Here is a 16,843-nt window from a genome sequence, read left to right on the forward strand (position 1 = left end):
AGAAGGGTTTACATATGTTACCAAAGTGCTTAGAGACCAACTCCAATAGGTTCCCTCAAAGTTTACAGATCCAAGCCCTTACCTATCTTGGGTCTATACCCTCAAGGCTTATGGGTCACTGATCCCCACCCTATCTTGGGACTTAACCTATTGCTTGGATTTAGACTGCCCCTCTTTGGAACATCTCAATCCCATCTTCTTAAATACAGAAGTAATAACATGATTTAGACTATAAGTATATACATTTCTTATGTATTATGAATATATATATGAAATTAAGTATGACTGTCATACATATTGCAGTCCATATTAGCATTACTATTAATTCTGCATAATAACATTATTGGGCTTCATATATTAAGCATACTTATTAAGCACATCCCCATGCATACCACCAAGAACACAAATGTTACTGCCTGTAACTTGATAACAATTCTGATCTAATCTGATCAATGGTGATCTTACTAGATGCTTTTGATTCCTTTCCTTTATATCTCTCAATGTGAGGGAGAGGTCACACCTCTTCATCATGTATACCCTTTGGCAAGAGACACACCCTTTCACCATTAGCACCCTTTGAAAGAGTGCAACTCTTCATTATTTCTGCAGTTTGAAAGGGACACAACCTCTCATAATCAGATCCGCACTTATCATTTAAATCAGCTCTACACTTCTCATTTCCAAATTATTCCCCCTCTCAAATGAGGTTCTCTTCTCCCTTTTATATCTCATTGTTGAGGGAGTCACAACCTTTCCTTTCATTTCTTTTGACTTTTCATTAACTTTAATTTTTAATCAATCATATTTAATTATATTTAATTATTTTATTTTATATTTTAATTTAATTTTAAATATTTTAATTTTATTATTATCATTTATTATTGAATTTTATTTCAAAGTGGGGACATTACACATCCCCATCGTGCATGGTGCTTTCTATATGAGCATGTTCAGGCTCTCACGTGAAGAGCATAAGGCCTTCGGGAGAAGACCTTTCACCGTTAAGCTTCCTTTAATTCTGTGAATCGCCGTCAGAGATCTGAGATCCCCGTCAAGATGGATGGCTTACCTCATTATCAGATATTCATGAATCTGAGAACATGAGACTACAGTAGTAAATGTGGAATCAACCTGCATTCACTCTGATTTTGACAGTAATTGTCAGCCAAAGCAGAATGCTAGGCCTGATTGCCCCTATCGTGTCCCTCCTAGAGTGGATGTGGACATAGGTCCTAAGAAATCGTCAATAAAGAGAAGTGTTTTATGCTTATATTCTGGAATAATGTTCATAAATTCTTATGCAGTTGTTAATTCATAACTTTGGGACAGTGAACTTTGTATGCTTCTAGCATTGATATTTCCCTTTGGATAGGTTAGTTCTATGAACTAGTTGTAATCTCTCTCTGAAATGCTTTCAGGATGGATGAAGAAGCACAAGAGATTGCATTCAAGGAAGGATGACCTTGATAATGGCTGCCATGAGATTGAGTTGGTGACTGAAGACGTTTTCTCGAAGAGGAAGAATTAACATTCAGAGGCAGCCTGATTTTTCAGCTTCAGAGAGAGTCTGACATTTTATTTGAGGCAACCCTGGACGAGGAGGTCAGAAGGTTGATATCAGAGGAAGCCACACCATCATTTAATGCATTCTTCTCTGCGAGAGAAGTTTGAGGTGAAAGCCCTTGGTCCACCCTCTGCGAGTAGGTATGTGATGAACACTAAGAGGGGGGGGTGAATTAGTATGCCAAAAATCTTTGCACTTAAACACTTTGCTAGACTAACAGTAAACCGGTAAAACAGCTTAGCAGACAAACCGGTTAGCACACATGCAAACCAAATAGCAAATAATGCATTCACCCACAAAAGCACAAACACCATAACACGAGATTTTGACGTGGAAACCCAAATGGCAAAAACCACGGTGAGATGGAACTCACAAGTAACTATCTGCAGAATAGGAACCAGACCGATTAAGGTCATACCGGTTAAGGTCTTACAATGTTCTTTACCAGAACAGATCCTGTTAGGAATCTCAATCTTTGTTAGGAGATAAGTTCGATTAAAGACTACCTTGCTAGAGGATTTTAGATCCACAGATGTGAACCACCTTGTTAGAGGATTTACAAGAGGCTTTTGGGCCTACCCGATTAAGGGTTACAGACTTCTCGAAGATGTGAGTAATCAACAAGTGAGTGATCTAGCAAATAGCACAGATTGCTTGGTTAGATCCTTGATAGCTCGTTCCTGATGCATTCCAGCATTACTTCAGTCTTCTACACATTCATACTCTCTCTAACTCCTCAACCACCTTAAACCCTAGCAACAACTTCAACAACAACCACCTAAAACCCTAGACATGATGTCCTTATAAAGGAATCTGATTTCATGTCGGTCCAATAGGATTACAATACAATTTCCTAGGTTCAATGCATCTAGACATATTCTGTAACACGACACAAAAAGCACCGTTAAAGTGTCGGCACCATCAAACAATCGGTGGATGGTAACTCATCACAAAATGCCGGTTGGTAACTTATCACAAAGTATTACCGGTTCATACAAAATACCGGTTCAAGCAAAATACCGGTTGCCAGTTTGACAAAATGAAGACTGGGAAACATGGGTTCTGCCGCTTGGATCCTTCGTACCGCTTGAGATCCTCGAACCGCTTGGGATCAACATACTGCTTCAGATCAGTAATCACTTTCTGCAAAACACAAATAGTCTAAGGACTATAATGCATCATACCGGTTGGAAAATGTACCGGTTGAGCTTTAACTAATACATACAAAAATGATCTCAATACAAGTGTGTGTCCATCAATGACAATCACAACATAATCATCAAAAATGCCAACAGTATGGTGGATCCACCCTCTGGGAGTAGCCATGGTGGATGTCATGTGAGAGACTCCATGACTCATCACTTGTGTTTATTCAACCTCTGGGAGTAGCTATGGTGAACGTCATGATGAGATGACGACATCACGTTGACGATTCTGTGATGGGCACTTGTGTCCATTTGCTTTTCCATTCATGGGTGTAGCCATGATGGACCCACCCTCTGGGAGTAGCCATTGTGGATGTCATGTGAGAGACTCCATGACTCAGCACTTATGTTTATTCACCCTATGAGAGTAGCTATGGTGAACGTCATGAAGAGATGACGACATCACGTTGAGGATTCCGTGATGGGCACTTGTGTTCATTTGCATTTCCATTCTAACCTTTCACAATCTTCTTTAACTTACAATTGGTTTCTCATCTCTTTTTCAATCCTTTTCCCTTCTTCAATTTGAAATTTTCGATCAATGATCAGCTTTTTCAGATTTTTCAAGGCTTCATACTAACTCCACATTAGATTCATTGTCCTCTTGAAGTTGAAGCTCTAGCTTCTTATTTCTTTCTCAAATTTCTCATCTCTTTGCAGGCATAATAGAGTTCCTCCTCAAGATCCAATTCTCCTTCATCTTCACCATGCACTTGCTTCAACTCTTCTTTTCTTCTACATTCATCTCTTCTTTTCTTTCACTCATAAAGTCGTCTTCGCTTTCGGGGATACCATCTTTTGTTATCTTTGCCATGTGTGTTCCATTTGTCATCCCATTACTTTTTCTTGCTTATTTTGTCATCATTCGCATTTGGTTCTATTTGTTGATTGATGCTCTGATTGGTATTCCTTTTTTCCTTATTTCTTTTTCTTCTTGCCATACGTGTTCCTCGAGATCAGCATTGAAGTAGTTAAACAAGGCATATTTAAAACATTCTTGATATTAGAGGTTCTGAAGTTAAATAACAAATGCTTGACTATAATAAACTTTTCTATTTTAATTTAATTTTAATTTTCATAAATTTACTTCTTTTTTTCAATTTTGAAACAAGTTCTTGAAACCCATTTTGCCTCCAACATAATTGTGTTGAGACGACTTCTAAAAGTTTGTGAGGCACTATCTAACATGGTAGTCAGCCCAAATTGGTCCATATGGAGGCATCTAGCACTACAAGAGCAGCAAAGGTTAAGCAAGTGATCCGAGATGACATTTGGTGGGATCATGTTGCGTATCTCCTCAACTTCACTAATCCCATATTGAGCATGATTTGTTATACCGACATGGATAGGCCTTGTTTAGATGAGGTATATGATGGCATCGACTCAATGATTGACAAGATAAAAGTTATCATAAATGCAAAAGAGCAAGATTTTTTTTTTAAAAATCATAGAACTACACCAAATCAAAGTAGAGAGATGGAACAAAATTACCACTACATTGCATCTTCTTGCCTTTGCACTAAGTCCCAAATATTATAGTTCTCAACTCCTTTTTGTTGCCAAAAGAGTTACCCATATAGACATCGTAAAGTTCCTAAGAGTACAAGGCAAGACTCAGCAAACTCTTTGGTGATCATGACATGTGGGATACATTGAGGCTGAGTTCAATGGGTTTCCATGCCCCAATGACTATGATTTTGATGCTCTTCAAGACAAAATATATAGACAATGCTCATAATTGGTAGTACTTCCATGGAGAATCATAGACGCACCTACAACCTCTTGCGATCACAATTTTATCACAAGTTTTAATTTATTTTTTAAATAGATCTTTTAAGACTTATTTATATTTTAGTTTTATAATTGTAGCGTTGTAAATTGTATCCCTATACAATTTCATACTCACTTAGGCCTCACTTTAGCGTTTTGGCCTTTTGTGCTTTGATTGCACCCGATTCTTCTCACACAAGCTTCAAACTTGCAATCATCATTTTTCACTTTGCTCTCTGGTCCTTTGTTCAACCCTGATTGACTGGACAAGGGCAACCAAACACCCTTGTCCTTTGGTGTGTGGTGTCCAAGCACACTTATCCAAGCCAAAAGGACCCGATTTTAGACCCTTCAACAGTCAGAAAATGTGAGGGGAATTCCTTTTCTGTGTTGGTCTGCTCCGTAGTTTCAAACACATTTCATGAGGTGAGGTATAAAAGAAAGTTGCACCCCCTCATTTGAGACATCCATCTTACATGTCTGTAATGTCCCTACTATTTAGAGATCATTATCCTCCAAAACAGATTGTAAGAACATAACAAACATATATATATATATATATATATATATATAAGGAATCTAAATTCCAATTCTAACTTTAATGCTTAATTAACATAATCATAATTTTTATCTAATAAAAAGGATACGAATACCATACAAGGTATGTCCTTAGGCGGTCGTGAAGCTCGCCTTCTTGGAACCCCTTTGTTCCAAGATGTCCTTAGGCGGCCGTGAAGCTCGCCCTCTTGGAACCCCTTGGTTCCAAGCCCTCCAGGAAATCGAAGATGAGTTCGAATCCTAACTCTTACACCCAAGCCCTCCAAGGAAGACCCTTGTCAATTCCTTGCCTTGGGTGATGCCTTCATCACCCAATTCCTCAGAGGGGATCGGCCCGACCTTTGAGTCTTGTCTTGGGTATAACCTCTTACACCCAAGCCAGCCAAGGAAGACCCTTGCCTTTCCTTGTCTCGAATGATGCCTCCATCATCCAAGTCCCCAAGGGAATTGACCAGATCCTTCTCTTCTTGGTTGAGTTTTAGTCAACCAAGCCATACATTTACATAACATTTTCAGTTTATAAACTATCCCTTCTGTTAACATGAATTCTCAATGTATTCTTTAATTAACATATATATCAATATGATTTACCATCTTTTACATATGCATTACATTTCTTAAGATACCTTGTATTCATAATCCTTCTTAATATGCAAACTTATGTATACAACATTTAACAAGATTATATCTTTTCCTATTTTTAACGACTAGTGAATATTATACATTAAGATATGTATAAATATTCACTAGACTACCATTAATATCACCTATCAATGAACCTTACCCATTACCCATTATTAACTAATATTAATTAATATTAATGAACTTTTATTATTAACACCACCTATCAATATTAATAATAATGATCTTCCATATACTATACCTATTATTTAATATAGGGAGGAATTTTGTTCCTTACCTCACAATCTGCTCACCTTTACCCTCTCCCTGCAGTCCGCTCCTCCTTTCTTTCCTCCGCAGTCCGCTCTCCTCCTTTTTTCCCTTTCTCCCGCCCTCCTTCCTTCCCCTTTAAACCCCGTGAAGGGATGTGCCCCTCCACGGTCCCCTTCCGCATGAAGGGTAACCGAAGCCCAAGCTGCGTTTACCGTCACATCCCTTTGTGCGGGGGGGGGGGGTGTTTAATATATGTTAATATTAATTTGTGCGGGGAGGGGGGGAAAAACTTATTATATTTTAAATATTCAATGTTTTTGAATATGCTAACTATTATATATTTAAATATTGTCATTGTAAATGTATTAAATATTAAATAATACTTTCTTAATATATTTTCTTTATTATTTTTTTATATTGACATTTAATAATATTTTTCTTTATTATTTTATATATTAAATACATTAATATTTTAAACATTTATTTACAATATTTAATGATTTATTTCTTCTTTAGGATATTAATATTTTTTTTAAATAATTTGTATCAAGTGATATCATGGGGGTTATCACAATGTCTTAATTTCGAATTCAATCCCTATCAAGCAAATTCAAGTGAGGAAGTGATCAGGCATTATCAAGACAATGAAGGAGAAGTCAAGTATTCAAATTTCAAGAATTCAAGATGGCATCCATGATCATGTTCTTATGAAAACATCTATGTATTTGTACATGACAACATCAAACTTTTCATTAAGACTTCAAAGCAAGATTTGTGAAGGTATAACATTCCAATTCAATTTTTCAATTTCAAATCTAGCCTCTGCCCTTTCAAGGTGCACTTTCCATTTCAATTTCAATTCAATTGTAGAGTTATTGACCTAGGCAAACCCCTATCACAGATTTAGGAGACAGCAAATATAGATTCGGAAAGAGCAGACAGATATGCACAGAACTATCTTTTACAAAGGTGAAAAAGTGAGGACAATGTCACCCACACAACATTGTCCAACACAATTCCTACAAAACTTCAAAAAACACTTAGAACAGCATCCTGATCGTGAAAGTATATTTGTTGTTTGCATTTAACACTCCTGGACATGCACACCCAAGCACATTTTCCCTCATTTCCGAGTTTAGATTTCAAATACAGTATGCTCTTTGATTCCCATTTCCATATCTGTACTTTATGTCTGCATATCTGATCTGAAATTGTCTATGCATATTTATTATTGTCAATTTCACATCTTTAGCCCTAGATCCTATATTCAATATACATCATTTCCATAGCTCATTTTCAACTCAAACAAGGAGTACTAAATTCACCTTGTGCTCAATTAAAATTAGATTTAAGATTGAGCCAATTGAGTTCATTCTCCTTCCAACTCTAATCATTGGAGACAGTTTTAATTCCTAGTTTGCATGCATAAACTTGTTAAGCCTATTTCCAACCCTTTACAATAATTTAAATTTTAAATTTTGTAACTCTAAACTCTCCAATTTTGTCTTGATATGTTGGTAGTTCATTTGCTTCCGAGAGGAAATGGAGCACATACTCCTACATCCACTCAATAAAGCGCAATATACTACACTCAAAGAAGGCAGAGGACATGGTGATTATGCATTCAAACTTGCTGCTCCTTACACAAACAAAGTGCCTGCAAAGAAGGGGAAACAAAGAAGTGGAATATCAAGCCAAAGCATATTAACTTGGATGCTTCCACTTCCCACATCGCTACACTTATGTTGATTATGACTATGACCCACCTAGTGAGCATGAGAGTTCTAGTGCCAATGCCAGTGGCACTATTTGTGATTCTTCTAATTTACAACATTATAGATCATCTAATATGGAGGAAGATATTTTTATGACCCATATGATATTTGATCAATGATGGCTGATTGTTGACACTTGACATTACTATTTTTGAGCTTTAATATATATCATGGCAATCGTGTTTGACTAATATTTTGACTATTAATATATGGTGGAGTATTTTGCTATGTTATTTGACTATTAGTATGGTGGTGTATTTTGAACTTAAATACTGCTGCAAATATGTATATAGTTTTTTCTATCAACTAACCCAACTCCAAAAAAAATTTGCCCAAACCCGCAAACTGAACCATCGAACCCAAACCTCAACCAGTAACTTGGTATTACAGCCATCCTAGGGAAACCATCCTCCAATGCTCAAAACCACAAAGTCGTAGGTTGGCACTTATAAAGAAAACAATGCGAATACCTCGTATGAGATTGAGTATTTTGTTTGTTTTCAAATCACAGAACGGATGACCTCTATCATTCCATTCCTTTATAGCCCTATCTAGTCCTCTTTTCCACACCTCAATTACACTCCATCCTGACTTAAAAAAAAAAAAAGTAACACATCATTACCCATATAGTTTTGTCATATCCCTTCTGCTTGGGGCAGTGGCATCCCTATTATTATAAAATAAAATTGTTTTTAAATACTGCACTAAGAATGTTAAATATTAAATATAATATTTAATAATAATATAAAATAAAAATACTTGGGTTGAATTTGGGTGTCATATTTGGACTCTTGAGACCTATGTTCAAACAGGTAATAAGTGGAGCTGCTGTTTCATATTGGGACATCTGTTTGGGAATTTTCTAGAGCAATTCACATTTTGCGAGTTCGTATTGCTTGGAATGAAACCCTCAAGTCAGTGACAATAGTTAAGATAAAAACTCTGCAATTGGATTACACCTTAAATCATGTGTTCTATTTCTCCAAGTAGCGCAATTGGCTTGGAGGAGGGTTTGACCTCATCAAGGCACACAGCTTTTAACCCTCATTGGTGGCTAGAATTGACGTGTTGTGCAGACTGATTTATCACCTTCCAGGCCTCAGTGTGCAGCTTCCAGAATGAAAGATCCTTAGACAAATCTGGTCCAGTTTTTCTGATTTTTTGTACTTCTGATTTTTGTTTCCAACTTGTCTTTGACCAGCGAATGACAGAATAATAATGAATTTGCAATACTTGAAATGAAAGAATATTGAATGGAATTATACAAATGAAATCAACAAACAATGAATCATAAAGGGAAATAAGATCTGATTTGCTTATTTTGTTCAAAAATAGTTTTCAAACATACACATACCCTGCTGTACAGTTCTGAGACAAGTTGATCAGCAGCCAAATGGACTGATTTAACCTGCCGTCCTCCAATTCTATGCCCAGCAGTGGATGATCTGCTGATAGCGTTACAAATAGTCTGATCCAAAGCTGTTTGTGTCTGCCAAACCCTAATGCCTGGCTGGGGAAGTGCGTATTTCCTGTAAAAGGCTGTACGGCTGATGTTAGAGGCCTGAGATAAGCAATTTCTGCCGCCACAAACTTAGATCTGCAGTCTACAATACTGTGAATTCACTGTTCAGTCTGAAACTGAAAATATGCACCAAATTCGATTCCCTTTTTGGATTGATTTTCTGATTTGTGAATTGCATTTGAAGCCAGGTATGCTGGGTTACCGTCCTACTACCTATCCTGCCAAGAGTTTTTGTTCTTGGAGATCAACTCTTCTGCTCAAACCCTTCTCAGAGCTCCAACCAGATGTTGTAATAACAGTTGAAAGAGAGAAAATGAATGAATGCTGAAAATGACGCCAAAGACATCTTTTGTTCTCCCAAGGGTTCGATCCAAAATTAGGGCTCCACTTTAATAAATTTCATAAACTTAATTAAGTCGATTCCCCTTGAATAAATCAAACTTCATGAGGCCTTGTCTAACATTAATAATGGGGCCATTTTAATATAAAAACAACTTATCACTTATGCGCCTAGGGAAGTGTGCCAAGGGCACTTTATTATATTTTATTATAATATATAAAGTGATTATAATAATTCACTTTATAATTATTTATTTTAAACCAACTTAGGAAATATATTAAATATTTCCCAATTAATTCATAAAATGCTCATCTGGACTCAAATCTGGAATCTGACTGAAGCCACCTGATCATGGAAGATTCCTGAGTCCTGCAGGCTAACTGATAGTTCCCCTTAAAAAATAGGGAATGGGATCCTCCCTAAAAAGTAGGAACTGCCACCAAAGTTCCCAGAATGATCCTGCAGTTCCCCTAAAGTGTCCTAAAATCTAGGAAATTGTCCCAAACTGCTCAAAACTGCTCACAAAGCCCCTGCAATGCTCCATAAGCCTCCAATTGAGTCCCCTGTCCAAACTATTGATTTAAGGGAACTCAACTAATAGGCCAACCTCTGCCAAAGTCTAGTCCACCTAAGGAAAGGACATTACACAGAGGCACAATTTGCAACACAAAATCCCAAATGTAGGATTGGTGTCGTCTTTTAGAAGTCTAGTGAGGCCTAGTATATACACTCAGCAAACCCTACACACTAAGACTTGTTTAAATCAGCTCATCAATACAAGATCTGCAAACATTTTGGGTGATTAACTTCATTGACGCATTACTATAAGCCAGCCACAAGATCAAATGCATAATCAACAGCTGGTATCCACTAATGTAAGTGCTGGAAGGTGATTCCCTATTGAAACCCTAAAAGGTTTAATCAAATAAATTGAGAGTAAACATCCAATGTTGTTCAGACCCAACCCTATGGCCCCAGGCACACCAAACATTCATCTAGTTAAATCTGTGAATCTATTGTTCATAGTACTTACACATGAGGTCGCTGTCAAACAACTATGTTGCTACACAGACATTTTGTGAAGGGATCAACCATTCATCTGATTACTGGTAATCCTTATGTACTACAGTTATATTAAGGATAAAATAAATGAACAACATTGTCATAAAAATTGCTCATTCCTTTCCAAATCCGAGTTTGTTATCATTTGCATAATTTAATACTGGTTTGCTACTATTTTTAGTACATCTGTGGAGTGAATTTGTTATCCAGATTCCTTGATTATCATTCACTAGGGGTTTAACGGTGACTTGATAATTATTGTTTAATTTAATTTCAGTTGGATCTTAAGGGTAAACACTAGGGATATAACAAGTTCCTTGCTAGTTTTAAATCTAAAATTATATTGTCACTTCATTTTTGGGCACTCTAAATTGTTAAGTTAAAATTACCCACTAAATCGTAAAAATTACCAATAAAAACTTTTGTTCTAATTGATGATCATCCCCAACACTATCATCTACATAGCATACGGCACAACATTTAACCTCCATACCCTCATGAAATTAGGCTCTTACAGAACAAACAATCTAAAATGTTTGTACAAAGCAACAAAGTTTATGCCACATTAGACATTATTTACGTTTCCTGTGGCTTGGAAGAAATGGTGATGCAAATTGCATATATCTTGTCACGGAGAAAACAACAAATAGATGTAAGGAGCAAGCACTTTTCACCCACTAGGTCCATGCTTTGTTAAGTCAAAAGTAGAACACATAGGCACTCAATTGCATGGGAGCTCTCATATGACAAAATGTTTACAATCAGAATTAAGACTCATTAATGTATGGTGTGTTTTTGAATCATTTATTTTGAGCCTGTGAATAGAAGATATTTTTTAATAACATTTATTTTAATTTAACAACTACTATTAGTAACATGAGCATACTAACTGTTTAGTGTTAAGAGTCCTTATCTTATTGAAACAACATAGCAAATTTATTAATACAATGTTTAACTGTAAAATATCACAATTGATTGAGTGACAAACATTCCAAGTTTTGTGTATACCCTTCTTGAGCTAACCAACAGTATACTAATGTAGAACAATTTACTATTTCTTACTGCTGATATCAAAGCGTTACAAAATATTATGCAAATGTGCTTAAGCCCCAAAAATGGTTGAATGTCTCTATCTAGATTATTTATTATTGTGTCCCCTTATGTTCTAGTGTTCCCATTTCTTGTTATGCCTTTATTCAATCTTATGAACATCTAACATGGCATATCCCCTTTTCAGGATTAGATCCATCCATGAAAGACCTCTAACCTATCCCTTTTTCTTGCAGGCTCAAGGATATAGCAAGGGAAATGAAAATAATAATATTTTAAGAGGGCCCAATCACTCAACATTATTCTACGTCCTATGTAATATTTTTATCCTTTTTTTCTTTACACCTTACACAAAAAGATAGTTCAAAAGGGAGCCTTGGGATGGAATTTAAAAGTATATTTTAAATACTTGGAGGGAAAAAGAAAAATAAAATAAAATAGAAAGCCCAACATAAAACACCTCTAAAGAAAAGTCAAGGCTCACATCAAAGCATAGGATTTCGTCATTTCACTATTGCTGCCACTCTGGACTTTGAACCATTCAAGAACAGTAACCCTTGGTGTGGGAGATACAAAGAACAAAAACCCTTAATGTGGGAAATCTAAAGAACAAAACCCCTTAATGTGAGAAATCTAAAGATCAAAAACCCTCTTGGTTTTTATATCTGGATTTGAGGATGAAAATCCTCTTATCCATTAGAAGTGGTTCCACCCAGGAATCACAATTGTGCTGAAATGTTATAGATAATTTGAGAATTTAAAGTCGTCTTTAGTTTGCTACAGTATCACTAAAATACATATGTGCTTTATCATTGGCTACCACAAATTTAATTCATATTTCCAGTTGTGCCCAGCATTTGGTCATTATTTCCAACCATATTTTATGCTACACCTAGGGCTTGGATTATTTTGCTTCTGTTGTGAGCAATTTGAGTCTTTGGATCTACTGTTTTGGTGGTTTCAGCCATCAATTTCGCTCCTAGTGCTGTCATACAGCTGTTTGTTACTGATTTGACAAGGGTTTGAAGGATATTTTTACTATTTGATGCTGATTGACGAGTTTTCAGTGAATAGTAGTCATTGAAGAAGGGTTTTCACACCTGTTCCCCACATATTGCAGCCTATCCAGCCACTGCCACATTGGAATAAGATCATCATACAACCTGTTTAACCTAACCACCAACATTTACTAAGGTCTTTACACCAATTAAAACGTCATTTCCAAACTGCATTTGCACATATTTTTGGAGGGTTTTTGCTTCTTGTACAATTACAGAGTCTATTGCAAGTATATTTGTTGATTAATCATAAGTTGGAATTAAATAATAAATAGATAACTTTGTTAATTGATTGCAGGCCTTTACAAGTGCTGAACTAGGGGTTGTACCTACTGATAGTGAATGTTTCCAAAATTTTGAGTTGTCATTTATCAAAGTCAGATTTGCTATGTATGAATGATTGTAAAATTTGAGCTTCATAACAGTCCCTAAATAGTTCATATCTGTCTTCCTAGTTAATTTATAATCCATTTTGGAGTAAGACGCGAGGGTTTCATACATTTCCAAATTCATTACTTTTCAGTCTGAGGGTTTCATAATTCATAACAGCATTAAGGATGGTTGGATTTGTGGTTCATAGCATCTTAACAATCAGCATTGATTTTCAGTAGTGTTTGGCACCTACATTTGGTTTCTGTTCATTATTCCAACTGCACATGTTTGAAAAATCATCAATTTTCTAAGGTCGTCCAGTTGGTAACATTACATAGCACCATATTAAAACCAATGCAAGTGCAGATAATTACTTCAGAAAATGATACACCAATTCAGGTTAGTTGTTGCTACGAGTAATGAGAACAAACAGGGAGAAGGTTTCAAATTGAGATATTCTATAACAGAAGATTTCCACCAGTTGGAACTATTTAACATATGATGTCTTCATGAATCTGGATTTGGCATGCAATTCAAACATGCCTAGTAAGGACATAAGACTCTTTGGAGGAAAAAGCACAGATTTACGTAATCACAAGCAAATCATTGCTATAGCATGCACATGAATCAGACCCTTAGAGTTTCTTCCTCTTCTTTCTTGTTGACTCCCATACAAGAGTTAAAAAACTCCAAGTGCCACCTATGTCCATACTAAGAAACGTACTAACCATTAAGTGTTACTAAAAATATCAAGTATACAACTTATATTCAAAACATGATGAGCATCAAGAAGTACATAAATATAACATAAGGTGCTTGCCATCTCGTCTCTGCTTACAAGGAAATAGTCTACAAACATTTTGTGACATGGAAACTGGCAATCCAATTTTGCAAAGACAAGCAACATTTTCTGAAGATAATGAATGTACTATTTTTTTTTTTTATGATGTGGCTCTGTTATTCAGCAGTCAATCTTGAGATAGATGAAGCTTTGGATAATTGAAATCGCCTCCTATGAACATATGACATGTACCTCCCCAAAAGTGAATGCTCATAGAGCCTAATACTGTTGAATATACACCATGGATGTCAAGATAAACAAGTGTTAAAAACAGAAAGGATTGGCTCTAATAGTTTGCAGAATGATATAAGGATCAGATTTTACAGATTGGAACTTATAATTATGATGGTCCTCTGATTTTCAAGCCAATGTTCTTGCCAAGGCAGATATTCTTAGTAAAGACATTGAATCGTCAATAGACTAGATACTATTTAAGTATCACCAACGTTGCAGAACAAATCACAATACACCTATTAAGTTGCCAATCGTATTACATAATATATCTTTATACTTCTTACAGTAATAGAGATGCATGAATCAAAAGAAAAGAAACCAAAGAAATATTAAATTAGGAAATGTAGGTAATCACCCTATAAATATTTCAAGAACTTATCACAAAATCCAAATCAATCAAGGTTTGTTTAAATAAATCAACCAAAAGTACAAAAATATGTTAGACATAATCATCAGAAAACATTAAGTGAATGACAAAAAAAATTTAACTTTTATAATTAGTTAAATAAAGTGTATCAAACCATATCAGCCACCACACTGGCAAGATGCAAACCTGGATCTATTGGTGCACTGCTTGTGACTATTGCCTTCTGTCCATCTGAGAGATGAATCTCAGCTTGTAAAAACCTTCCAACATCAAATGGTTCAGGGCTATATTCTGCTTTTGTGGCGCCTTTTTGATCCATGCACATAACATCCAAAACATTTCATCCTGGTTACTTAAAGGTCAAACACTCTTGGTCAATAAATCACCAATCAAATACATGAAGAAACTTTAACCAAAACTGAGTGAATTTTACAAATGCAATATTTCAATTTTTAAGGATGAGAAAAGATAATATAACTAAAATACTCTAATATAACGGCAGTCTTAAAAACAAATCATATATTTTCCTCACATAACCACAATTCAATTTGAGGTCATTCCACAGCATGATGATATTACTTCAAATCAATGCTCTTCATCAGGAGCACCAATAACAGCTGAAAACAGAAAAAGCCTTGTTGATATAGTTATTTAGGTATCACAGATACAAAAAGCAGAAAACTGCTTGGAAGTTGTAACAATATTTTGCACAAAATGAAGATCAATACATTGATTAAACAAAACATATAGGAAAAAGAAATTTTGAAAAGATGGTCAAACCAACAAGGACTCAAGAAAAAGAAAATGTCATACAATCTCATTAAAGTGGGAACCTCCAAAGATGCAGGAAGTGGTAGAGATGATAGTCAAGGGAAGCAAAGGAGTAGGCATAAAATATTGCAAATTTTGACAGCAGATGGACGAGAAATATGGACCATATGCATCTTTACTGATGCATTCCCCTTTTCTGCATTCTACAAAATCGAAAAACCCAAAGATTCATAGAATATGTGGAATGCAATTAACTCATGGAATATTAGGACGAATAATAGGATATTATAAGGAGTTGTTCCTAGCGAAGACCACCAGTTGAACCAGTCCAAGAATTTATATATAATTAACACATCCTCCTAGGTAACAAAACAATTCTGCATGCAGATCACCGACCATTGTAAATTCTTGATTTATAATTCAAAATTCAGAAACAAGACTTCCATGCAGTTATCAAACACAAGAAACTAGAAAGCATGAGCTCACATGGAGCAACATAGTGGATCCTGAAAAAGAATCCATAGAATGGGAAAGAAAAAATACCACAAGAGATTCACTTGAGAAGACTCTTGATACTTCCTTCCAGGCAAGAAAATTAATCTGCATGCTGATCACTAATTGTTGTAATTTCTTAGCTTACAATCCAGGGTTTAGAAGCAATAGTTTCACTTTGTGATTGAAAACAAGAAACTAGAATATATGAACTCGCGTGGAGCAAGATGGTTAGATCCTCAAAAAGAATCAATAGAATGCCATCCCCAATGAAAGACGAGACACTTTCTCAAGAAAACTAATTGTCAAACAGAAATATGCTATATAAAAAAGGTCTAAGGTCTTTGTAAAGGCATGGGCTATGCTACCTTGCCTCCAATTTTCATACTTTTAAGGATCCTAATTATAACAAGCTATATAATGCAAATATCTAATGTGTTCCTGATAAAAATATGAGTAAACACTAGATGCCGTATAAAACCACTTGTGCATTATAAGATACAGCACATGATTAGCACAAATGTCAAAAAACATAAATGAAGTACAAAGGAAAATTTCCTTTCATACAAGAATATTGATCTTTCTCTCCCTGGCAAGTTTGAATGAAAGATGCATAAATTATGAATACAGGTAACATTTAAGGATTGGCTGTACAATCTACATGCAAGACCAATAGAAACAATGAACAAGAAAATCACATTGCATTATTTCATTACCGATTTCCCAATTCTAGTGGGCGAGCATACTGTATATACAAGTTTTCTCTAGACTAATACAGAAGGAAAAGAAGATATAAGACTAGGATCTCCATTCCTAGATAGTATCAGTCCTTATATCACTGTCTCCAGAACGTGCAATGTTCACCATTGAAGGTAAGCCTTTACGATTCCTAGAATTAGTTTTGATACATTCATTTGAGAATCAATTAGAGCAAACTGGGTTGACCCTAGTTTGAAAGAAATTGTTGA

At 35.6% G+C, this 16,843-nt stretch overlaps 1 protein-coding gene across 1 annotated transcript in view; it reads right to left on the minus strand.

The window, feature by feature from the left end:
- LOC131043877 (stomatal closure-related actin-binding protein 1) overlaps positions 1-16,843 on the minus strand; it is a 196,018-nt gene that overhangs the window by 36,844 nt on the left and 142,331 nt on the right. The window contains exon 8 of the mRNA XM_057977109.2: positions 14,799-14,918. Within this exon, the coding sequence (XP_057833092.1) occupies positions 14,799-14,918 (120 nt within the window). The remainder of the gene's footprint in view (positions 1-14,798; positions 14,919-16,843) is intronic.

Source organism: Cryptomeria japonica, chromosome 6, assembly GCF_030272615.1.
Source record: "Cryptomeria japonica chromosome 6, Sugi_1.0, whole genome shotgun sequence".
Taxonomy (NCBI): Eukaryota; Viridiplantae; Streptophyta; class Pinopsida; order Cupressales; family Cupressaceae; genus Cryptomeria; species Cryptomeria japonica.